Here is a 27,203-nt window from a genome sequence, read left to right as displayed (position 1 = left end):
ATTACCCGAACTATCCCTATTACCTTTTTTGAACAAGGGAACAACATTCGCCTCCCTCCAATCCTCCGGTACCATTCCCATGGACAACGAGGACATAAGGATCCTAGCCAGAGACTCAGCAATCTCTTCTGTCGCCTCGTGGAGCAGCCTGGGGAATATTCCGTCAGGCCCCGGGGACTTATCTGTCCTAATGTATTTTAACAACTCCAACACCTCCTCTCCCTTAATATCAACATGCTCCAGAACATCAACCTCACTCATATTGTCCTCACCATCATCAAGTTCCCTCTCATTGGTGAATACCAAAGAGAAGTATTCATTGAGGACCTCGCTCACTTCCACAGCCTCCAGGCACATCTTCCCACCATTATCTCTAATCTGTCCTACCTTCACTCCTGTCATCCTTTTTTTCTTCACATAATTGAAGAATGCCTTGGGGTTTTCCTTTACCCTACTCGCCAAGGCCTTCTCATGCCCCCTTCTTGCTCTTCTCAGCCCCTTCTTACTCTTCTCAGCCACTTCTTAAGCTCCGTTCTTGCTTCCCTATATTCCCCAATAGACCCATCTGATCCTTGCTTCCTAAACCTCACGTATGCTGCCTTCTTCCACCTGACTAGATTTTCCACCTCACTTGTCACCCATGGTTCCTTCACCCTACCATTCTTTATCTTCCTCACCAGGACAAATTTATCCCTTACATCCCGCAAGAGATCTCTAAACATCGACCACATGTCCATAGTACAGTTCCCTGCAAAAACATCATCCCAATTCACACCCGCAAGTTCTAGCCTTATAGCCTCATAATTTGCCTTTCCCCAATTAAAAATTTTCCTGTCCTCTTTGATTCTATCCTTTTCCATGATAATGCTAAAGGCCAGGGAGCGGTGGTCACTGTCCCCCAGATGCTCACCCACTGAGAGATCTGTGACCTGACCCGGTTCATTACCTAGTACTAGATCTAGTATGGCATTCCCCCTGGTCGGTCTGTCCACATACTGTGACAGGAATCCATCCTGGGCACACTTAACAAATTCTGCCCTATCTAAACCCTTCAAACTAATCAGGTGCCAATCAATACTAGGGAAGTTAAAGTCACCCATGATAACAACCCTGTTAGTTTTACACCTTTCCAAAATCTGCCTCCCAATCTGCTCCTCTGTATCTCTGCTGCTACCAGGGGGCCTATAGAATACCCCCAGTAGAGTAACTGCTCCCTTCCTGTTCCCGACTTCCACCCATATTGACTCAAAAGAGGATCCTGCTACATTACCCACCCTTTCTGTAGCTGTAATAGTATCCCTGACCAGTAATGCCACCCCTCCTCCCCCTTTTCCACCCTCTCTATCACATATTCTTTCCATTTCTTGATGATTGACTTCACTCTATGCCAAGGGATATTCAGTGACTTGGAAATTTTCTTGCATCCATCTTCTGACTTGTGCTTTTCAATAAACTTTTCACAAGAGTTGCTTGGAGTATTCTTTTGTCCACATGGTATAGTTTTTGCTGGATACCATCTCACCAGCAGCTGGATCTTCCAGATCCAGGTGTGTTTTTACTACAATCAATTAAAACACCTTGAATACACATAGGTCTCCAAAAACAGATCTCCATTTAACTTATTATGTGACTTCTAAAACCAATTGGCTGCACCAGTGATGATTCAGTGTGTCATATTAAAGAATGGTGGGGAATACCTATGCAATCAATTATTTTGTGTTTTATCTTTGTAATTAATTTAGACCACTTTGCAGAGATGTTTTCACTTTGACATGAGTCTTTTTCTGTTGATTAGTGTTAAAAAAGTCAAATTAAATCCACAGTGATTCAATGCTGTAAAACAAAAAAACATGAAAACTTCCAGGGGGGGGTGGGTGAGGTGAATACTTTTTGTCAGCACAGTAATAGCAAGGCCGCCAGGAAATCTAACAACAGAACTTCAAAACATCTAAGGTCTTAATATTCCCTGCTCATGTATTAGGTAACAATCACCTCAAACATAATTTGTAGAGATCAGTAATTGATGAGAACATGAGATGTTTATAAATCATTAATTTTGTTTTTAAAAATGGAATTTTCTTTGTAATATGGGATATTGTAAAATTTTTGGTGGTGAGCTAAACCATCATAATTCCTGAGCCATAAAATCCAAATATTTTGTTGATTTCTTTTACTGCAGACTAATATTCCAAAATTTGACAAACGTGGATTTATCAATTATTTTTAAAGTTCAAGACAAAGCAGTTTAATTTATTTCTATGTGCATTTTTCCATAATTTATTTATATTCTGTTAAATATTTAAGCTAAGCCAGAATTGTTTGGAGATCTTAAGGTAAAGGAATCATAATATGATAGAATTCACCTTGCAATTTGAGAAGAAGCTAAGTCAGATGTATCAATATTACAGTGGAGTAAAGGGAATTACAAAGGCATCACACAAGGACTCAAATACTTGCACTAACGACACTTTGTGCATTACTGTGATAGACTGGTGCTGCTGCAATTTATTTTCTGCTACTTATCTATTTAATACTGTTTTTCTATTTCTGTCTTGTTTTTTATCTACCGCTTTAGTTAATTGCCTGAGAGGATGCCAGACAGAGTTTCATCGTACCTATGTATAATGACAATAAAGATCATTCAATTCAATTCAATGAGAGAGGAGATGGCCAAACTTGGCTTAAAGGAAATATCAGCAAGGATAATGACAAAGCAGCAAGTAGGAAGGCACAAAATAGATACATCCCACTGAAAAGGAAGTCTTCTAAAGGGAGAAGATGCAAAACTGTGGCTAACAAAAGAAATCAAAACCAATATTGAAGCTAAAGGAAGGGCATATAATGGAGCAAAAATTAGTGGGAAGCTAGAGTATTGAGAAGCTTTTAAAAAACAACAAAAAGCAATTTTAAAAGTTCATAAAGGAGGAAAAAAATAGAAAGGTAAGCTGGCCAATAATATTAAAGAGGATATCAAAAGTTTCTTCAGATACAGAAAGTGTAAAAGAGAGGCGAGAGTAGATATTGGACCACTGGAATATGATGCTAGAGAGGTAGTAATGGGGGACCAGGAAATGGTGGATGAACTAAATAATTAGTTTGCATCAGTCTTCACAGTAGAAGACACTAACAGTATGCCAGAGGTTCAAGAGTGTCCGGGAACAGAAGTGAGTGAAATTGCCATTACTATAGAGAAGATGCTTGGGAAACAGAAAGGTCTAAAGGTAGATAAGTCACCTGGGCCAGATGGTGTACAACCTAGGTTTCTAAAAGAAATGGATAAAGAGATTATGAGACATTAGTAATGATCTTTTAAGCATCAATAGATTCTGGCATGGTTCCAGTGGACTGGAAAATTGCAAATGTCGCTCCGCTCTTCAAGAAGGGAGAGAGGCAGAAGAAAGGAAATTATAGAGCAGTTAGTCTGACCTCACTGATTGAGAAGATGTTGGAGTCGATATTTAAGGATGTAGTTTCGGGGTACTTGGAGGCACGTAATCAAAAGGCTGGAAGTCAGCATGATTGCCTTAAGGGGAAATCCTCCCTGACAAATCTGTTGAAATTCATTGAGGAAATGATAAATAGGATAGACAAAGGAAAATTGACTGATGTTGTGTGCTTGGAGTCTCAGAAAGCTTTTGACAAGGCTGCTTAACAAGTTAAGAACCCGTGATATTACAGGAAATATACTAGCATGGATAGAGCATTAGCTAATTGGCAGGAGGCAAAGAGTGGGAATAAAGAGAGCCTTTTCTGGTTGGCTGCCAGTGACTAGTGGTGTTCCACAGGGATCTATGATGGGACTGATTCTTTTACATTATATATCAATGATTTGGATGATGGATTTGGTGGCTTTAGGGCTAAGTTTGAGGACAATATGAAGATAGGTGGAGGAGCAGGTAGTGTTGAGGAAGCAGAGAGGTTGCAGAAAGACTTACACAAATTAGGAGAATGGGCAAAGAAGTGTCAGGAGGAATACAGTGTTGGGAAGTTTATGGTCATGCATTTTGGTAAAAGAAATAAAAGTATGGACTATTTTCAAAATGGAGAGAAAATTCGAAAATCTGAGGTGCAAAGCAACTTGCGAGTCCTCACTAAAAGTTAATTTGCTGGTTGAATCAGTGGTGAGGAAGGCAAATGCAATGTTACATTCATTTTGAGATAACTAGAGTATAAAAGCAAGGATGTAATGTTGAGGCTTTATAAAGCACTGGTGCAGCCTTACTTGGAGTATTGTGAGTAGTTTTGGGCCCCTTGTCTAGGAAAGGATATGCTGACAATGAGGTTTAAAGGAGTTTTATGAAAATGATTCTGGGATTGAAAGGCTTGTCATATGAGGTTGATGGCTCTGGACCTGTACTCTCTGCAATTCAAAAGAATGAGGGGAGATTTTATTGAAACTTATCAATGTTGAAAAGCCTCGATAGAGTGGAAGTGGACAGGATGTTTCCTATGATATAGGAGTCTAAGACCAGAGGACACAACCTTAGAATAGAGGGACGTGCATTTAGAGTGGAGATGAGGAGGAGTTTCTTTAGCCAGAGAGTGGTGATTCTGTGGAATTTATTACCACAGGCAGCTGTAGAGGCAAAGTTATTGGTAAAGCCAGAGGTTAATAGGTTCTTGATTAGTTAGTCGGGGCATGAAAGCGTATGGGGAGAAGGCAGGAGATTGGGACTGAGAGGGAAAATGGATGAGCCATGATGAAGTGGCAGAGTAGACTCCAAAGGCTGAATGGCCTAATTCTGTTCAATTATCTTATGCCCTAAACATTGTATTTTTTACTTCACAATTTGCTATCTATGAAAATTCTTCATTGAAACTTGTTCTTTGGTCAGTTGGCTAATTTCATTAGTGCTAGATATCAAAGATCCTGGAAGTCATGTCCAGCAACAATTGTTTTGGGAAAGGAGTGCATCGTCTTAGTTTTTGCAAGCAGCTTTCTCCAGAAGAGCAATGAGTGCTACTACTTCACTACTGACAGCAAAGTCTTGGCATTTATTACAAAACACATGGTAGAATTGCAAGTTCCATTAAAATCTATCAATTGAAAGAAAATGGGCTAAAATATTACCATCAAAATTCAATACTTAGAACTTACTATATATTGAAATTATTTCATTTCCTGGAATAATCATCATTTCAAAATGTTCCTGCTTACTAATCCTCCCTGCAATGGAGGAAATACTACTTTGTAGGATAAAATTTAAATTTAGTTTTGAAATAAGAATCATGTCAAGTTTATTGTCATATGAACAAACATGGTAAGGTACAAGTAAAATGAAAAGCTTTTGCAGAAACACTATATGAAATAGCGAATCGATCTATTTCACATCAATGTATGAAAATTAAAAATGTTATCACAAAATATCAAAAATTACAAATATAATTCATGAAAGATACTTATCTGTTAAAGATTTAGGCATTTTCATAAAGGTTTTCCCTTAGTTACAACAAAAAGCAAAGCTTAGAGTAACAGACATGCAGATTAAATGCTATAGCACACACATATTAAATTCATAATCTAATCTATTTGATAATACCCAAACCTATTTTAAATCAACATGCACCATGTTTATGAATACCATCTTCTTTCAATATTTTTCTTTGTGTAATGTTGCACTGAGTTGCCTAATTGGAAGAAAAACTTGGTTAAATTCATTGTACATGTTCAATTATGGTATTTATGATTTTATTGGTTGTACTGAAATTCTATTTCAAGTTGACATGAATTTATACGTATTGTAATTGTAAGTTACCATATTTACCCAATTCCCTGTGCTATGTATTCCAGCTGTCGGCACATACAGGAGCGAACTTCATATTCAACATCCTGGCAAAGTGATCTCACTAGAGGCAAAATATCCCGTTTAATTCTGCAAAGATAATACAACTATTTAGATGCTTCTGAATTTTATAATATAATCATAATAAATAAATAACATTAGTGTGTTGTGCCTTGCAGTTAATAAAAGAATGGTCGAAAATGTAAAATAAACAAACCATTTATTATTATCCCAGGCTATTTTATTGTTGTCACATACCAACACAAACATATTAATGCTTCTCTCCTGTTAGCTGACAGACCTGCAACCCTGACAGTTTAAAAATCAGCAATTTACAATTCTGGTATTCACAAGTGGTGTGGAGGAGGCAGCCCTCAAGCAAGAATCATTTCCATGACAAATTCTTACTTCACATTCCAGTAAAGATGAAGCAAATTGCTCATATTTGTAATAACAGAATTCATAGAGCTATAGCGCTATTGAGTCATAGAGTATTACAGCAAAGAAACAGGTCCTTTGGCCCATCTAGTTCATACTGAACTCTTCTTCATACTGTATTATAATCTATATGATCTGAGAGCAGAAAGAGCTACCACACTTAATATAGTCAATCATTTACAACAACGAGTTATATCCATACAGTTTCCTTAAAATTGGAAATGCACCTAAGTACTTCACTGAAGTAGGCCAAAGAATTTAAAGAGATAAAAGAATGGTAATTGTGCCAGAATGGGAAAATTTTAAGCAAACTAAAACTGTGGATAAAAAACATTCATTTTGAATGGTAGAAGGGAATTCAGCAATTAAAATAGAGGGAGCTAAAAGTTTTACTACCAAAGATTGATGAAAGCAGAAAGGGAAGTGCAAAGATGAAGGAGGGCTAAAAACAAGAATGTGAAAAACAAGGAGAAGAAAAGATACCATTAATATTCTGCCTTTCATACTCTTGGGATGTCTAAAAGCACTTTTGAACTACAATCATGAATGCAAAATAAAAGATAACCACAGTTAAATAGCACATGAGACACTTTGGACATATACTAGGTAGAATTTCCCTGTTCAACCTCAGACAATTGAGGAAATTTGGTATGGGCCTCAAAATCCTAAGGACTTTCTACAGGGGTACAATTGAGAGCATCCTGACTGGCTGCATCACTGCCTGGTATGGGAACTGTACCTCCCTTAATCGCAGGATTCTGCAAGAGTGATGCAGACAGCCCAGCGCATTTGCAGTTGTGAACTTCGCATGATTCAGGATATTTACAAAGACAGGTGTGAAAAAAGGGCCCATAGGATCGCTGGGGACCCAAGTCACTCCAACCCCAATCTATTCCAGCTGCTACCATCCGGGAAAGAGTACTGCAGTATAAATGCCAGGACCACCAGGCCATCAGTCTGATTAACTCACGCTGATTTGAGTGTACTTCTATGTAACTTTGACTGTTCAATTTATTATAAATTATTATAAATTACTATGATTGCATATGGCACATTTAGATGGAGATGTAACGTAAAGATTTTTACTTCTCATGTATGTGAAGGATGTAAGAAATAAAGTCAATTCAATTCAATTCAATAACTTCTCTGATAGACAGCATTATCTCTACTAATTACCATGTACAACATAAAGACTAAATTACAAACAAGAGAGAATCTGCAGATGCTGGAAATCTGAGCAACACACACAAAATGCTGGAGGAACTCAACAAACCAGGCAGCATCTATGGAAAGAAGTACAGTCAACGTTTCAAGCCAAAACCCTTCAGCAAGTCCTGCCTGCTGAGTTCCTCCAGCATTTTGTGTATGTTGATAAAGACTAAATTATTGTTTACAGAAACAAAACATAAAGCACACTTCAAGATGTAATATGAATCAATGCAAAAGCAGCATTTGTGTATAAAACCAAGTGAAAAAGAGAAAAATGTTCTTTTTTGTTGCAGAAAGATGATACCATGCACAAAATCCTAAATCCAGTACAATGAAATATGGTCAAAAACAATGGGAATATCTATATGGCAGTGAAATGTTTCAGCTATTTAACCGATATTTGAATGACCGAATGTACTTGTGGTGAAAAGATATATATTGTGCATTTTGGAAACAGCTTAATCTGGTTTCAGAATTTATGTCCAGCATATTCACTCCAATTACATGGAATATACGAGGATGTCCATTGCAGGAACAAGTTGCTGTTAATGGGAAACTCTGTACTAAAATGTTTATTAGCCCAGGTAAAACGAGAACAGATTGTTCTTAAAGAAAGGTTCAAGATTACAGTGATTTAATACTACACAAAGCACTGCATTTAGATCTTTAGGGATTAACTATTTACAGATTGCCATAACATCAACAGGAATAATCAATTCACACCTTGGAATTGTTCAATTAGATGTAGAGTTGGGACAGAAATTTATGTTTTCTTATAAATCGAGTGGATGTGGAGATGCTTCCCATGGTGGGGGAGTCTAAGACGAGTGTTGAAATTGCAGGGGCCCTGGCTGAAATATTTAAAATGTCGCTGTCTACAGGTGAGGTGCCGGAGGATTGGAGAGTGGCTCATGTTGTTCCGTTGTTTAAAAAAGGATCGAAAAGTAATCCGGGAAATTATAGGCTGGTGAGTTTAACGTCAGTAGTAGGTAAGTTATTGGAGGGAGTACTAAGAGACAGAATCTACAAGCATTTGGATAGACTGGGATTTATTAGGGAGAGTCAACATGGCTTTGTGCATGGTAGGTCATGTTTGATCAATCTATCAGAGTTTTTCGAGGAGGTTACCAGGAAAGTGGATGAAGGGAAGGCAGTGGATATTGACTACATGGACTTCAGTAAGGCCTTTGACAAGGTCCCGCATGGGAGGTTAGTTAGGAAAATTCAGTCGCTAGGTATACATGGAGAGGTGGTAAATTGGATTAGACATTGGCTCGATGGAAGAAGCCAGAGAGTGGTGGTAGAGAATTGCTTCTCTGAGTGGAGGCCTGTGACTAGTGGTGTGCCACAGGGATCAGTGCTGGGTCCATTGTTATTTGTCATCTATATCAATAATCTGGATGATAATGTGGTAAATTGGATCAGCAAGTTTGCTGATGATACAAAGATTGGAGATGTAGTAGACAGTGAGGAAGGTTTTCAGAGCCTGCAGAGGGACTTGGACCAGCTGGAAAAATGGGCTGAAAAATGGCAGATGGAGTTTAATACTGACAAGTGTGAGGTATTGCACGTTGGAAGGACAAACCAACATAGAACATACAGGGTTAATGGTAAGGCACTGAGGAGTGCAATGGAACAGAGGGATCTGGGAATACAGATACAAAATTCCCTAAAAGTGGCGTCACAGGGTCGTAAAGAGAGCTTTTGGTACATTGGCCTTTATTAATTAAAGTATTGAGTATAAGAGCTGGAATGTTATGATGAGGTTGTATAAGGCATTGGTGAGGCCAAATCTAGAGTATTGTGTTCAGTTTTGGTCACCAAATTACGGGAAGGATATAAATAAGGTTGAAAGAGTGCAGAGAAGGTTTACAAGGATGTTGCCGGGACTTGAGAAACTCAGTTACAGAGAAAGGTTGAATAGGTTGGGACTTTATTCCCTGGAGCGTAGAAGAATGAGGGGAGATTTGATAGGGGTATATAAAATTATGATGGGTATAGATAGAGTGAATGCAAGCAGGCTTTTTCCACAGAGGCAAGGGGAGAAAAAAACCAGAGGACATGGGTTTAGGGTGAGGGGGGAAAAGTTTAAAGGGAACATTAGCGGGAGCTTCTTCACACAGAGAGTGGTGGGAGTATGGAATGAGCTGCCAGACGAGGTGGTAAATGTGGGTTGCTTTTTAACATTTAAGAATAAGTTGGACAGATACATGGATGGGAGGTGTATGGAGGGATATGGTCCGTGTGCAGGTCAGTGGGACTAGGCAGAAAATGGTTCGGCACAGCCAAGAAGGGCCAAAAGGCCTGTTTCTGTGCTGTAGTTTCTATGGTTTCTATGGAGAGGACACAGCCTCCGAATTGAGGGACGTCCTTTTAGAACAGAGATGAAGAATAATTTATTTAGCCAGAGATTGGTGAATCTGTGGAATTCAATGCCACAGGCAGCTGTGGAGGCCAAGTCATTGGGTATATTTAAGGCAAAGGTTGATAAATTCTTGTTTAGTCAGTAGATGAAGGGATATAGGGAGAAAGCAGGTGATTAGGGCTGAGAGGGAAAATGGATCAGCCATAATGAAGTGGCGGAGGACCGATAGCCTAATTCTGCTCCTATATCTTATGGTCTTATGGTCTAAATACAGTACTGTACAAAAGTCTTAGGCACAAACATATAGCTAGGGTGCGTAAGACTTTTGCATAGAACATACTAATTTATGTATTGCACCGTACTGCTGCAAAAAAAAATTTCATCATACAGTTGAGTGATGATAAACCCGATTCTAACATGGGTCTCAAATGTGGACTGTGAGTGGGAGAGGACTGGGAGAGGGGAATCATGGTTGGGAAAAGGAGAAGGGAAAGGAGAAGGAGCAGGAGGCACCTGAGAGACATTCTGTAATGATCAATATACCAATTGTTTGGAATCAAATTACGTTTCCTGGTGTCTCAGGGCTGGGTATGTCTCCACGTACACCGCCCCTAGCTCTCCTCCTCTGCCACCTAAGCAACACCCCTCCCACGGCACTCCACCCTTGCAATTTCCAACATCCTTTGCTTCAACCAAATTTACAAACTCGCTGTTCACTCGAAGTGGACAAATACAGTACTGTGCAAAAGTCTTAGGCACCCTAGCTATATATGTGTGTGTGCATAAGACTTTTGCACAGTGCTGTATATGTGGTTATTCATATATTTTAAGAAGCTAATAATGTTTTATAAGTTACAGATAACACTGTTCTATGAACAAGTTTCGATAAAACCACAGAAAATTTAATGAGTAAAAACTGGAGTGAAAAGATTATAGCCCATATTATTTATATGATGTATGTTTGCTATACAATAAACATCAGTATTACTGTAAAAATACAATAATGACAAATCATTTCAGAAAACAATTTTTCAGTTTATGTTAAATTGAAATATTTAGTCATAACATTATGACAGCATCTTAGGTTATATGTACAATCAGATTAATGCATTTAGCAAGCAATCACCACTGAAACATTCCTTTCACTTACATATGAGATTCAAACTTCCTGGCAATTCGGCCCAGAATTTTGCAACTGGCTAAACGTGACTGGATTGTCTGTGATAATTGAGCCTTTGAAACCAGTGGAGACAAAATCTAAACAAGAACAAAAGCTTACTGAAAATAGAAACATTTTAAGCACTAGAAGACAACTATGATGTTTTCAACAATAGCTTAAGATGTGCAATTTTAGTCTCTTATAGAAAGTTCATTCAGAGTTCTATTTTGTATGCTAGGAAAAGGAGGCAAACCTTTACAGTCAATGATTTATTAACCCATAACATTAGGACAAGCATGGGCAGAGTTAGTGCAAAGCTTTTGAAAGCAAACTGTATTTTACACGCTGACACTCGTTGTTGAAATAATAACTGGTTGATGATAAGCACAATTATGTCTTGGCTGACAAACAGAAGTATCGTATATGCCTTCTTTGGTTTGTTAGCGACCAATGCTGCCATCTTCAGGGATCATTGGGCTTGTACAAAAGCTTTCTCTGTTCCTCAATGCTCTGCAAGGTTCTAACATTCATTGTGTATTCTCTGCTCTTACTAGTCCTCTGAAAATGCTTCACCTCAAACTTATCAGGATTAAATCCCATCTGCCATTGCTTTGCCCATTTTAGCAATGATATCATCCTCTCACCTACAGTTATAAAACTAACCCTCCACCATCAGCTTCTGCGAATATTATCATACCTTTTTGCCAATTTGTCCCGGATCCCATTGGCTCTAACTTTTTGCACCAATCTCTCAAGGGACACAAAGGACCAATGAAGTCCATTGACACTATATTTATCACATTGCCCTCATCAATATCTTCTGTGGTCTCTTCACAAAATTGATCAAATTGATCAGACAGGATCTCCCAATAATAAAACAATTCTGATCATCTTCGCTTATCTTTGCCTTTTGTAAATTCAGACTAATCTTTTCTTTCATAATTTTTCTCCCCAAATAAATTTCTTAACACTAATAGTTGGGGTATCACAGTAGCTGTCTGAGTCATACAGTAGGTACTTCACCGGTGGCCGGTAAGGATATACAACTCTCTAACATGGCCCCAAGCAAACTCTCCCTTGCCACCCAGGGCAGCGTTTCTGGCCCAGTGTTCTAGAGTTCTCACCACCCACTCCCTGATTTCTCCAGCAATAGGGTGTCCTTCATAGTGAATATAGATGAGAAGTATTCTACATCCTCTGAATGTACATATTCATCCTTCGCCACTACCAGGGAGAGATTCGATACAAACTGAAGGAACATTACATATACTCCACCTGGGTAGTCCAAAATCCTATGGCATTAACATTGACTTTTCCAATTTTAACCACCCTTCCCTCTGTTAGTTATTTTCCACCTTCCCCCACAACTGCCCCCAACTTCCACTCCTACTCTGGTCCCCCCACTATTGACCGATTTTCCTAACACTCCCTTCCCAGCATCCCACTCTGATTCCTGACTCTATCCACCCCCTATCTGGTTCTGCTTCCACTGGCCGTTTCCTCTCCCCTAATGCTTCCCCATTATCACCCCCTTTTTGTGCTCTTCGTCAATCTTCACAGTCCCTATCCCCCACCTCACTCCACTTTTCTCCACTTTTAATCTACCCCAGATCTATATTTCAGCTGTCTTTGTCCCCAAGTCCATGTCTGTACCTCATTCCTACCCAGAATAACCTGCCTGTCATTTTGCATCCCTCCTCTGTCCACTAATCGCCTTGGACTCATTTCAACCCTCCCCTTCTCTTTATACTAGCCATCTCACCTCTCCACCCTCAGTCCTGCTGTACGGTTTTGACCTGAAATATTCACAAATTCTCTCCCTCCACAGATGTTCCTCCAGCAAACTATTTGTTGCTACTCTGGCTCCAAGAGAAGATTGCTATTTAGGACCAAAATGAACCCCACACTTTCCCAAGTTATCCCCTGTCTTTAATATATAGAAAACCATGCAGTCTTAGAACACTATAGCACAGAAACAGGCCCTTTGGCCCATCTACTCTTTGCCAAACTATTAATATGCCTAGTCCCATTGATGTGCACTCAGGTCATATACCGTCATCCCCTCGAACCAATGTACCTATAGAAATTTCTCTTGTGTTATGAAACCCGCATCCACTGTCTCCATTGGCACCTCATTCCCCACTTTCACCACCCTCTGAGTGAAGAAGCTCCCACTCATGTTCCCTATAAACATTGGTCCTTTCACCCTTAAGCCATTAGCTCTAGTCTCACTTAACCTCAGTGGAAAAAACTTGCTTGCATTTACCACATCTATACCCCTCATAATTTTGTATACCTCTATCAAGTCTTCCCTCATTCACTTACAGTACTATGCAAAAGTGTTAGGTATACACATAGTATTTCTATGTATTGTACTGTACTGCTGCCACAAAAAAAACAAATTTCATGACATATGAGAGTAATGATAAATCTGATTCTGCTATGGGTCTCTATTGTGGACTGAGAGTGGGAAGAGGGCAGGGAGAGGGTAATCATGCTTGGAAAAGGGGGAATGGAGAGGGGAGGCAGCGGGAAGCACCAAAGAAACATCCTGTAGTGATCAATAACCAATTGTTTGGAATCAAATATCCCTGTCTGGTGTCTCAGGGCTGGGTGTGTCTACACCCGCACCACCATCCTACCTTGGCACTCCTTCTCTACCATCTGTCTCATACCCCTCCCATGGCACGCCACCCTACTATTCCCAATATCCTTTCCTCCCACCAGATTTACAAACTCACTCTCCACGTTGACAAGTACGGTACTGTGCAAAAGTCTCAGGCACCCTAACTATATATATATATGCCTAAGACTTTGGCAGAATACTGAATGCTCCAGGGAATAAACTCCTAACCTATTCAACCTTTCCTTATAACTCAGTCCTCCAGTCCTGGCAACATCCTTGTAAATTTCCTCTGTACTCTTTCAATCTTATTTACATCTTTCCTGCAGGTACTGTAGGTGACTGGAATTGCACACAATACTCCAAATAAGGCCTCACTAACGTCTTTTAGACTATGGATCACTATTCTCAGAACACACTGTTCTACCATACTCATAAGTGCCCTATCATTTGCACTTGTCTATAGTAAATTCCATCTGCCATTTTTCAGCCCATTTTTCCAGCTGGTCCAAACCCCGCTTTGATAGTCATCTTCGTCGTTCACTTGGTGTCATTCACAAATTCCCTGATCTAGTTTACCACATTATCATCCAGATCATTGATATAGATAACAAACGACAACATTTCCAGCACCAGTCCCTGCGGCACACCACTAGTTACGGGCCTCCAGTCAGAGAGGCAACAAAATTTTACCACTCCTTGGCTTCTCCCATGTAGCCAATGACTAATCCAATTTACTACCTTATCCTGAATGCCACGCAACTGAACCTTCCTGACCAACCTGTTCACACGGATCTTGTCAAGAGCCTTGTTGAAGTCCATGTAGACCTGATCCACTGCCTTGTCTTCATCAACTTTCTTGGTAACTTCCTCAAAAAACTCTATAAGATTGGTTACACACTAGCTACCAAGCAAAAGCCATGTTGACTATCCCTGATCAGGCTCTTTCTTTCCAAATACTTATTTATCTATTCTATATAGAAACATAGAAAATAGGTGTGTCTATGTTTCTATTCTATAGAATACCTTCTGATAGCTTACCCACTATTGAGGTCAGGCTCACTGACCTATAACTTCCTGGCTTATCTTTAGAGCCTTCCCTAAACAACAGACCAACATTTACTATTCTTCAGTCCTCTGGCAGCTCAATGTGGATCCATATTGACAAGTGGATAAATAACCAAAAGGGGAAAAACAAGCAGGAGACGTGGAGGGTATTGGGATAAATGGCTCACTATCATTCAGTAACCCCATTACCCAGGACATGCCTTCTTGTCATTGCCACCATCAAAGAGGCAGCACGGAAGTGTGGAGACATACACTCAAAGTTTAGGAACAGCTTCTTCCCCATCGCCATCAGATTCCTAAATGGAAAATGAACCTATGTGCACAGTATTTTTCTTTTTCTGTTATTCTGAATAGCTAAGTGAGTGTAAGATGAACTGACGTCCAAAAGGCATAAAGTTAAAGATGACAGATTTCTTTAATATTTTAAGCAAGATAACTTCTTTATTTCCATCTTTTACAGTTTCAAAATAACAAAAAAAGGAAAAGGGCCCGAAGCAAAAGTTTAGGCACCCTGCATCTCAGTACTTAGTAACACACCCTTTGGCAAGTATCACAGCTTGTAATTGCTTTTTATAACCAGTTAAGGGTCTTTCAATTGTTGTTTGGGGGATCTTCGCCCATTCTTCCTTGCAAAAGGCTTCTAGTTCGGTGAGATTCTTGGGCTGTCCTGCACGCACTGCTCTCGAGGTCTATCCACAGATTCTCGATGATGTTTAGGTCAGGGGACTGTGAAGACCATGGCAAACCCTTCAGCTTGCACCTCTTGAGGTAGCCCATTGTGGATTTTGAGGTGTGTTTAGGTTCATTATCCTGTTGTAGAAGCCATCCTCTTTTCATCTTCGGCTTTTTTAGACATGGTGTGATGTTTGCTTCCAGAATTTGCTGGTATTTAATTGAATTCATTCTTCCCTCTACCAGTAAATGTTACCTGTGCCACTGGCTGCAACACAAGCCACCCCCATGCTTAACGGTTGGAGAGGGGTCCTTTTCATGAAATTCTGCACCCTGTTTTTCTCCAAACATACCTTTGCTCATTGCAGCCAAAAACTTCTATTTCAGCTTCATCAGTGCACAGGACTTGTTTCCAAAATGCATCAGGCTTGTTTAGATGTTTCTTTGAACCTTTTGAATAGAACTTTTCGTCCGCAATGAGCAAAGGTATGTTTGAAGAAAAAAGGGTGCAGAATTTCATGAAAAGAACACCTCTCCAACTGTTAAGCACGGGGGTGGATCGATCATGCTTTGGGCTTGTGTTGCAGCCAGTAGCACGGGGAACACTTACTGGTCAAGGGAAGAATGAATTCAATTAAATACCAGCAAATTCTGGAATCAAACATCACACCATCTATAAAAAGGCCGAAGATGAAAAGAGGATGGCTTCTACAACAGGAAAATGAACCTAAACCTAAAATGACCCTCAAAATCCACAATGGACTACCTCAAGAGGTGCAAGCTGAAGGTTTTGCCATGGCCATCACAGTCCCCTGACCTAAACATCATCGAGAATCTGTGGAAAGACCTTGAAAGAGCAGTGCATGCAAGACCACCCAAGAATCTCACAGAACTAGAAGCCTTTTACAAGGAAGAATGGGCGAAAATCCCCCAAACAGGAATTGAAAGACTCTTAGCTGGCTACAAAAAATGTTTACAAGCTATGATACTTGCCAAACGGGGTGTTACTACGTACTGCCATGCAGGGTGCCCAAACTTTTGCTTCGGGCCCTTTTCCTTTATTGTTATTTTGAAACTGTAAAAGATCGAAATAAAGAAGTTTTCTTGCTTAAAATATTAAAAAAGTGTGTCATCTTTAACCTTATGCCTTTTGGAAATCAGTTCATCTTTTACTTGCTTAGCTATTCACAGTAACAGAAATTTTGACCGGGGTGCCCAAATTTTTGCGTGTGTGTGTGTGTGTGTGTGTGTGTGTGTGTGTGTGTGTGTGTGTTGGCGCGTGGCCAAGTGGTTAAGGTGTTCGTCTAGTGATTTGAAGGTTGCTGGTTCGATCCTTGGCTGAGGCAGTGTGTGTGTCCTTGAGCAAAGCATTTAACCACACATTGCTCTGCGACGACACCGGTGCCAAGCTGTATGGAACTTAATGCCCTTCCCTTGGACAACATCGGTGGCTTGGAGAGGGGAGACTTGCAGCATGGGCAACTGCTGGTCTTCCATACAACCTATATATATATATAGTATTTCCTGACATATGCCAGTGCTATTAAACCTGAATCTGATTCTGAAATTGGACAGGTGTAATAAAGAGCTGGCATAATCATGATTAATCATACAGCCTTCTCCCATGTTCCATGACTGATGCAGCATTTCTGCTTTAACTAGAGCAGGTATAAGGGATAGCACTTCAATGTTATTCTTGCCACTTGAATGAATGTCTGTAAATAAATGCAAGCATCTCACACAAAAGGCTGGAGGAACTCAGCAGGCCAGGCAGCATCTATGGAAAAGAGCAGTGTTGACGTTTTGGGCTGAGACCCTTCGGCAGGACTCAAATGCAAGCATCTACCATCTTTCTTTGAGATGTTCTCACTTTAATTATATACACATATTCATCAAGATATTCATGTTTGTGCAATCAGAAAGTAAATACATGGATTACTTTTACATTACCTCTTGCCTGATGGTTTCCTTTGGTAAAGCATTGATTACAGCCAGGAGAGTCTCCAACCATGCATTGCTGACCACTGGCCAAAATACAAACATAATAAACTGTGACAAATTAATCTACAAAATTAACATATTACATAATGAAGTCCATCGTCTAGTTCTGTAACCTAACACATGAGCTATGCTTCTTTATTTTTTTTGCCTGAAACAAAATAGTCTTATTATGAAGTAATAAATTAGAGACATTTATTTGGGTCTTAGAAAAGAACTGTACTGATCTAAATTATTTTCATATTAGTCAGTTGAATTTTTCAACCTTCCAAGAGATTATGCTGCAGAACTTATTACCAGGGGAAAAAAACAGATGAGTTTATGCTCTATAAAAAGCAGTATCTTGTAGTATCTCTTTTCCTTTTGTACTACCTCAAAATAATTTTGCGTGGAATAATCTGTCTGGATGGCATGTAGAGTACATGAAAGCTTTTCACTATATGTCGGTACACGTGACAATAATAAAACAATTACCAGTACTCCAAATCTCACAGTCAATTACAATTCCTTGACCATCTCTATAATGTACATCTTCTTTGATGGTCTTATGAAACAGTCATTTCTGCCTGTCACGCACACAGCCCCCACCCTCACACACACACAAAAAGAACAATTGTGGAGTGTTTCTTTGTAACTATACCTATTAAACACTACTAAACAAAATTATACAAATTACTGATCACATGCTGCTCAATATCTGGAGCTTTAAATGGATAATCTTTGGCCTCTACCTCATCCGATCCCCTTCAAGCCAACACTTAAAAAACAACATATTTCACCAAGAAAACAAGACACTTTCAAATTCACATTATCCCCATTATTCCAATACACTTTATCATAATTTTCCAAAAATGATTACTTATCAGTCCAACAGATGAGATATTAAGAGTAAAAATCCGATTTTAAAACTACTATTACAAGCATGCAATGCTGAAGGATTCAGTTCAGTATTGTAACTAACCTGTATCTTTGTGATCTAGGTTTACCAATATAATCGGGAGAAAAGAGTGGATATAAGCTGCCGTGGAAACCAACTCTTCTTGTAGGATGGTAAGAAATGAAACTGCAGCAACTAACTGCATCTCCACCCCTGCAACATGGAGTACCTCCTACAACAAATAATTTTTTATATCAGAATTGACTGGATTCCTGGAAAATATCTGAATTTTCTCATTTAGAGCATAGAACATAGAAGAGTACAACACTGTACGGGCCCTCTCGCCTCTGGTTGCTTTGACCTTTCAATATACTCCCTGATCAATCTGACCTTTCCCTCCTATACTACCCATAGCCCTCCACTTTTCTTTCATTTATATGCTATCAAAGAGTCTCGAACTGTTCTTAATGTATCTGCTTCTACCACTACCTCGGACAGTGCATTCCTAACGTTTAATATTGTGTGTTAAAAAACCTACCTTTGACATCTCCCCTAAACCTTGCTCCACTCACCTTAAAAGGATGTCATCTACTATTAGCCATTGCCACCCTGGTAAAAGGCACTGACTGTCAACTCTCTGTGCCTCTTATCATTGTATAGACCTCTATCAATTGGCCTCTCACTCTCCTTTGCTCCAAAGAGAAGAACTCTGTCTTGCTCATCCTATCCTCTCTAATCCAGGCAGCATCTGGATAAATCTCCTTTGCAACCTCTCTTATGATTCCACAGCCTTCCTACAATGAAGCAACCAGGATTGAACACAATGCTCTGTGTGGTCTGTTCAGGGTTTTATAAAGCTGCAACATTACCTTCTGAATCTTTAACTTATCCCTCAAACTAATGAAGGACAATACACCATACACCTTCTTAACACCTTATCAACTTTTGCAGCAACTTCTTGGAATCTACAGACTTCATATCCAAGGTCCTTTTGTTCACCCACACTGCAAAAAATTCTACCATTAATCTTGTAACACATCTGTCTCTGTCCAACAACATTCTACACTATCCCCAACACCACCGTCTGCCCATCCTTCCATTTTCTCATCCAAGTCATTTATAAAAATCACAAACAGCAGTGGTACCAGAACAGATTTACCAATCAACAATCTCCAGGCACAATATGTTCCATTTACTATCACCCTCTGCCTTCTGTGGACTGGCCAATTTTGAATCCATGCTGTCAGGCTTCCATGGATCTCATGCCTCATTTCTTTCCGGAACAGCCTTCCAAAGGAACCTTGTTAAATGTTGTACTAAAATTCATATACCAGTGCCTATGAAAAGAATTCACCCCCCTTGGAAGTCTTCATATTTTATTGTTTTACAACATTGTATCACAGTGGATTAATTGGGCTTGTTTGAAATTAAGATCATAAGATATGGAAGCAGAAGTAGGCCGTTTGGCCCATCGAGTCTTCTCCACCATTCAACACTGATCAACAGAAAAAGACTATCGTGTCAAAGTGAAAACAGATCTCTATAAAGTGATCTAAATTAATTACAAATATAAAACACAAAATAATTGATTGCCTAAGAATTCACCGCCCCCTCCTTAATATGACACACCAAACCAATTGGTTTTAGAAGTCACATAATTAGTTAAATGGAGATCTATTTTTCAAGACCTGTGTGCAGTCAAGGTGTTTCAATTAACTGTAGTAAAAATACAGCTGTATCTGGAAGGTCCAACAGCTGGTGAGTCAGTACCCTGGCAAAAACTACATCATGAAGCCAAAAGAAGACTCCAAGCAACTCCAGGAAAAAGTTTTGAAAAGCACAAATCAGGGGAGATAGATACAAGAAAATTTCCAAGTCACTGAAAATCTCTTGGAGTACAGTTAATTCAGTCATCGAGAAATGGAAAGAACATGACTGTAACCCTGCTTGGAGCAGGCCATCCACAAAAACTGAGTGGCCATGCAAGAAGTGACTAGTGTGGGAAGCCACCAAGAGAAGAGACCTATGACATCTCTGGAAGAGTTACAAGCTTCAGTGGCTGAGGTGGGAGTGGCTTCACGAACAACTGTTGTCCAGGTGCTTCACCAGTCAAGTTTTATGGGAGAGTGGCAAAGAGAAACCCACTATTGAAAAAAAAACTCACATGAAATCTCGGCCAGAAGGCATGTGAGATACTCTGAATTCAGCTGGAAGAAGGTTCTATGGTCTGATGAAACCAAATTTGAGCTTTTTAGCCATCAGTATGTTTGGCATAAACCAAACACCGCACATCATCAAAAACACCCCACCCCTATCATGAAGCACAGTGGTGGCTCCATCATTCTGTGGGGATGTTTCACTGCAGCAGGCCCTGGAAAGCTTGTGAAGGTAGGGGGTAAAATGAACATAGCAAAATACAGGGAAATCCTGGAGGAAAGCCTGATGCAGTCTGCAGGAGAACTGCAACTTGGGAGAAGATTTGTCTTCCAGCAAGACAATGACACCAAGCATAAAGCCAAAGCTACACAGGAATGGCTTAAAAACAACAAAGTTAATGTCCTGGAGTGGCCAAGTCAGAGTCCAGACCTCAATCCAATTGAGAATTCAGACTTGAAAAGCGCTGTTCACTCATGATCCCCATGCAATCTGACAGAGGTTGAGCAGTTTAGTAAAGAAGAATAGAGAAAAATAGAAGTGTCCAGATATGCAAAGCTGATAGAGATCTATCCACTCAGAATCAAGGCTGTAATTGCTGCCAGAGGTACATAAACTAAATACTGATATGAAGGGGGTGAATTCTTATGCAATTATTTTGTGTTTTACATTTGTAATTAATAAAGATTCGTAAAAAATTGTAAATTTGTAATTTGTAAAAACAGACTTCTTCTGTTGATCAGTGTCAAAAAAGCCAAATTAAATCCACTGTGATTCAATGTTGTAAAACAATAAAACCTGAAAACTTCCAAAGTGGGTAAATACTTTTTATAGACACTGTGTATTATATCTACCATTCTACCTTCATCAATTTGTTATTTTTTCTTCGAAAAAGTCTATCAGACTCGTCAGGCATGACCTGTCCCTCATAAAACTATGCTGAGATTATTAAACATGCCTTGTAATCACTTTGCCTCTCCAAATACTTACTAATCCTGTCCCTAAGAATCATCTCCATTAGTCTACCAGCTATTGATATACTGTAAGACTCACTGCTCTAAAATTCCCAGGATTATCCCTACTACCCTTCTTGAACAAAGGTACAATATTTGTCATCCTCCAATCCTCTGATACTAATATCTGTCAAAAGCTCCAACACTACTTCTTTTTTAATCTCAATGTGCATTAGTCTGTTCTACATTGACCTAATGTTCATCAAGGTCCCTCCACTGGTGCATACTAAATTTCTGTAAATTATAAATAATAATATCATTGTGGGTTAACTGTTAATATTAATAACTGACACTAATCAGTGGTTAATATTTTAACAATGCTTTTGTTGAAATAAACATATTTCTGATTTAATAAAAATTATAGGCCTTTACACATTTCAAATACATAACTACAATAACAAAACAATGTCACTATACCTGTAATTGTCTCAGCTGCAGGTAACTGAAACTTTTGCTTCTTAATTGAATTAAGTAGGATTCTTTTTCAATGTACATTACAAAAATATCACATACATTGGTATACATTCCATTTAAACACATAATTCTCAAGACACTCTCAAAGAGAAAATCTGCAGACGTTGGAAATCCAAGCAACACACACAAAATGCTAGAGGAACTCAGCAGGTCAGGCATGGAAAAGAATATAGTGTATGGAAAAGAGTATAGTCGATGTTTCGGGCTGAGACCCTTCATCAGGACTGTCCTGCTGAAGGGTCTCAGCCCAAAGTGTCGACTATACTCTTTTGCATAGATGCTGCCTGGACTGCTGAGTTCCTCCAGCATTTTGTGTCTCATGACACTCTTTTGGTAATTTCACTGCAGATAATGTATTGATTCCTTGTTAGGTAAATATTTGATTTTTATCCCCAATCCGTTCAGTTGTTGACTGTACCAATAAGTACAGAGTTAAAAAATTCACATTTTATCGGAAATAAGAATGGGTATGGAACCTTTACATGATTCCTTGAAGCATTTAACAAAATATAGGGGGATTAAAAGTTCATTTATATTGTTTATTTCATATACTCCGAACAACAGTAACTACAGAATAGAAAATGCCAGAAACATTCAGTAGGTCAAATAGCACCCGTAGAGTTGGGGATGATGTATTAGCATGATTAGAGGATTGGTTAACTAACAGAAACCAGAGAGTTGGAATACATTGGTGTTACTCTGGTTGGCAATCAGTGGTGAGTGGTGTGTCACAGTGGTCAGTGCTGGGCCCGCAACTGTTCACGAAATACATTAATGATCTGAAAGAGGAGACCGAGTGTACTGCATCTAAGTTTGCTGATGATACTAAATTGAGCAGAAAAGGAAATTGTGTAGAAGATACGAGGAGTCTTCAGAGAGATATAGATAGGTTAAGTGAGTGGGCAAGGGTCTGACATATGGAGTACAATGTTGGTAAACGCGAGGTCATCCACTTTGGAAGGAAAAGTGAATTATTATTTTAATGGTAAAAAATTGCAGCATGGTGCTATGTCGTGGGACTTGGGAGTGTTTGTGCATGAATCACACAAGGTTGGTTTGCAGGTACAGCAGACTATCAAGAAGGCAAATGGAATGTTGGCATTCATTGCTAGAGGGATTGAATTTACGAGCAGGGAGGTTATGCTGCAACTGTAAAAGGTACTGGTGAGGCTGCCCCTGGAGCACTGCGTGCAGCTCAGGTTCTTCTTACCTGAGGAGTATATACTGGCTTTGCAGGCAGTGCAGAGGAGGTTCACCAGGTTGATTCCAGAATGAGGGGGTTAGACTATGAGGGACTGTACTAGCCGCAATTCAGAAGAATGAGAGGAGATCTTATAGAAACATATAAAATTACGTAAGGAATAGATAAGATAGAGGCAGGAAAGTTGTTTCCACTGGTAGTTGACTAGAACTAGGGTACATAGCCTCTAAATTCAGGGGAGTTGATTTAGGATGGAGATGAGGAGCTGCTTCTCCCAGAGAGTGTTGAATCTGTGGAATTCTCTGCCCAATGAAGCAGTGGAGGCTACCTCAGTAAATATATTTAAGACAAGGTTGGATAGATTTTTGCATAGTAAGGGAATTAAGGGTTATGGGGAAAAGGCAGAGAGGTGGAGATGGCCAGATCAGCCATGAACTTATTGAATGGTGAAGCAGGCTCACTGGGCCAGATGGCCAACTCCTGTTCCTATTTCTTATGTTCTTATGTTCTTAAAACCAAGCAGTTTATGTTTCAAGTCCAGGACTCTTTGTTAGTGCTGAGAAAGGGAGAAAACAACGCAAACACGAGGAATTCTGCAGATGCTGGAAATTCAAGCAACACACATCAAAGTTGCTGGTGAACGCAGCAGGCCAGGCAGCATCTCTAGGAAGAGGTACAGTCGACATTTCGCGCCGAGACCCTTCATCAGAACGAACAGAAGGAAGAGCTAGTAAGAGATTTGAAAGTGGGAGGAGGAGGGGGAGATCCAAAATGATAGGAGAAGACAGGAGGGGGAGGGATGGAGCCAATTGATTGGCAAAAGGGATATGAGGGGATCATGGGACAGGAGGCCTAGGGAGAAAGAAAAGGGGGAGGGGGAAGCCCAGAGGATGGGTAAGGGGTATAGTGAGAGGGACAGAGGGAGTAAAAGGAGAGAGAGAGAGAAAGAATGTGAGTATATAAATAAATAAATAACAGATAGGGTACGAGGAGGAGGCGGGGCATTAGTGGAAGTTTGAGAAGTCAATGTTCATGCCATCAGGTTGGAGGCTACCCAGACGGAATATAAGGTGTTGTTCCTCCAACCTGAGTGTGACTTCATCTTTACAGTAGAGGAGGCCATGGATAGACATATCAGGATGGGAATGGGACATGGAATTAAAATGTGTGGCCACTGGGAGATCCTGCTTTCTCTGGCGGACAGAGCGTAGGTGTTCAGCGAAACGATCTCCCAGTCTGCGTCGGGTCTCGCCAATATATAGAAGGCCACATCTGGAGCATCAGATGCAGTATATCACCCCAGCCGACTCACAGGTGAAGTGTCACCTCACCTGGAAGGACTGTCTGGGGCCCTGAATGGTTGTAAAGGAGGAAGTGTAAGGGCATGTGTAGCACTTGTTCTGCTTACAAGGATAAGTGCCAGGAGGGAGATCGGTGGGGAGGGATGGGGGGGGGAACGAATGGACAAGGCAGTCGCGTAGGGAGCGATCCCTGCAGAAAGCGGGGGGGGGGGGAGTGAAAGATGTGCTTAGTGGTGGGATCCCGTTGGAGGTGGCGGAATTTACTGAGAATAATATGTTGGACCCGGAGGCTGGTGGGGTGGTAGGTGAGGACAAGGGGAACCCTATTCCTAGTGGGGTGGCGGGAGGATGAAGTGAGAGCAGATGTGCGTGAAATGGGGGAGGTGCATTTGAGAGCAGAGTTGATGGTGGAGGAAGGGAAGCCCCTTTCTTTAAAAAAGGACATCTCCCTCGTCCTAGAATGAAAAGCTTCATCCTGAGAGCAGATGCGGCAGAGACGGAGGAATTGCGAGAAGGGGATGGCATTTTTGCAAGAGACAGGGTGAGAAGAGGAATAGTCCAGATAGCTGTGAGAGTCAGTAGGCTTATAGTAGACATCAGTAGATAAGCTGTCTCCAGAGATAGAGACAGAAAGATCTAGAAAGGGGAAGGAGGTGTTGGAAATGGACCAGGTAAACTTGAGGGCAGGGTGAAAGTTGGAGGCAAAGTTAATGAAGTCAACGAGCTCAGCATGCGTGCGGGAAGCAGTGCCAATACAGTCGTCGATGTAGTGAAGGAAAAGTGGGGGACAGATACCAGAATAGGTTTGGAACATAGATTGTTCCACAAAGCCAACAAAAAGGCAGACATAGCTAGGACACATACGGGTGTCCATAGATACACCTTTAGTTTGGAGGAAGTGGGAGGAGCCAAAGGAGAAATTATTAAGGGTAAGGACTAATTCCACTAGACAGAGCAGAGTGGTAGTAGAGGGGAACTGGTTAGGTCTGGAATCCAAAAAGAAGCCGAGAGCTTTGGGACTGGACTTTAGGGACTGGACATCCATGGTGAAAATAAAGTGGTGGGGGCCAGGGAACTTAAAATCATCGAAAAGTCTAAGAGCGTGAGAAGTGTCACCAACATAGGTAGGAAGAGATTGAACAAGAAGGGAGAAAACAAGCTAGTTTAGGTAGCAGAGCACCTTCTTTAATCTAGTGCACTGTATTCAACGTTCACTATTTGGCTCTCTCTACAATGGGCAACGAGAAACTAAATGCAAATTGGGCAGCAGTTCAGTGGAGAGGCTGCATTCTATCCACAAGAGTGACCCAGAGCTGCTGGTTGCCTGTTGCCTGCTGCTATCATTCAATATCCCACTCACAGTCTGATCTCTCCTCTGTGGCCTCCTGCAATGTTCAAACAAGACATAGCACAAGTTGAGAAACAACATCTCACCTTCCATCTGAGCACTTTGCAGGTCAATATCAACTTAGAAATGGAGAGCACAGGAATGGGATTTACGGTTCACCTGATGCCTATCTGTGTTAATCCCATTTGCTCCCCCCCATGGACATATATACAGAAAGGTGCTGGAAAAGGTCTAGTAGCATCATGAAGGATCCCACACACCCAGCTCATGGAGTGTTTGTCCCACTCACATCAGGGAGGAAGCTGTGTAGCATCCACACGAGGATAACCAGACTCAAAAACAGTTATTTTGCCCTATGCCTTTCCTATCCACATACTACTCCAAACACCTTTTACACACTGTATTTGTATCAGCCTCTACACATCCTCTGGATACTCGTTACAGATATATGTGAAAAACGTACCCCTTAGATCCACCTTCACCTTTAACCTCGGCTGTCTGGTTCTCAACTCCCCAGCCTTGGGAAAAAGTTACTACTGACTACCGAAACTGCCTATGTCCTTCCTAATTCCTCCTTTTCATACCCCACCCCCTTTACATCAGGGACACAGCAGTGGAAACGACAAGCAGTTTCAAATTCCTGGGAGTGCACATCTCGCACAACTTCTCATGGTCCCAAAGCACATCCTACATAGCTAAGGAAGCTCACCAACACTTTGGCTTTCTGAGGAGGCTCAAGAGAGCTGGACTTTGCACATCTATACTCACCTTATTCTACAGTTGCACAGCAGGGAGCATCCTAACAAGCTGCATCACTGCTTGGTGCAAAATTACACTGTGGCAGACAGGAAGACTCTACAAAACTACCCTCCCCATCCCCCCCATGGACATATATACAGAAAGGTGCTGGAAAAGGTCTAGTAGCATCATGAAGGATCCCACACACCCAGCTCATGGAGTGTTTGTCCCACTCACATCAGGGAGGAAGCAATGTAGCATCCACACGAGGATAACCAGACTCAAAAACAGTTATTTTGCTGAAGCAATAAGGCAGATCAACCTCTCCATGTACTAACTCCACCTTTATTATTTCCTGTCAGTCACCTTATGTACAACCCAGCGTCATTTTATGGACACACAATCAATCTATTTATATATAAGCTATCCTGTGTATTTATATTTATTGTGTATTTATTATTACTATTGTTGTGTGCTTTATCTTTTGTATTTTTTGTGCTGCATTGAATCAGGAGTAACAATTATTTTGTTCTCCTTAAACTTGTGTACGGGAAATTACATTAAACAATCTTGAATCTAGAATTTTGTAAATCTTCATAAGGTATCCCCTCTTTCTCTTATGTTCCAGAGACAATAAGCCCAACCTGTCTAATCTCTCCTTGTACCTACAACCCTACATTCTCGGCAGCATCCTGGTTGATCTATCCTGAGTTCTCTCCTGTGTTATCACTTTTTTCCTGCAATATGGTGGCAGGAAGTGCACACATTAGCCCAAGTGCAGT

The 27,203-nt window shown here is 40.4% G+C and overlaps 1 protein-coding gene across 3 annotated transcripts in view; it reads right to left on the bottom strand.

Annotated features, from left to right (window-relative positions):
- Nucleotides 1–27,203, bottom strand: part of ppp4r4 (protein phosphatase 4, regulatory subunit 4) — a 287,977-nt gene that overhangs the window by 111,893 nt on the left and 148,881 nt on the right. For all 3 annotated transcript variants that reach the window (XM_063043403.1, XM_063043393.1, XM_063043412.1), the window contains exons 4-7: nucleotides 18,277–18,424; nucleotides 17,268–17,341; nucleotides 10,946–11,052; nucleotides 5,766–5,873 (exon numbers count right to left, since the gene is read on the bottom strand). In XM_063043403.1, coding sequence (XP_062899473.1) covers nucleotides 5,766–5,873; nucleotides 10,946–11,052; nucleotides 17,268–17,341; nucleotides 18,277–18,424 — 437 coding nt within the window. The remainder of the gene's footprint in view (nucleotides 1–5,765; nucleotides 5,874–10,945; nucleotides 11,053–17,267; nucleotides 17,342–18,276; nucleotides 18,425–27,203) is intronic.

The sequence above is a fragment of the Mobula hypostoma genome, chromosome 1 (genome assembly GCF_963921235.1).
Source record: "Mobula hypostoma chromosome 1, sMobHyp1.1, whole genome shotgun sequence".
Classification (NCBI taxonomy): Eukaryota; Metazoa; Chordata; class Chondrichthyes; order Myliobatiformes; family Myliobatidae; genus Mobula; species Mobula hypostoma.
Note: the sequence above shows the minus strand (reverse complement) of the source record. Positions and strands in the feature narration are given on the sequence as shown.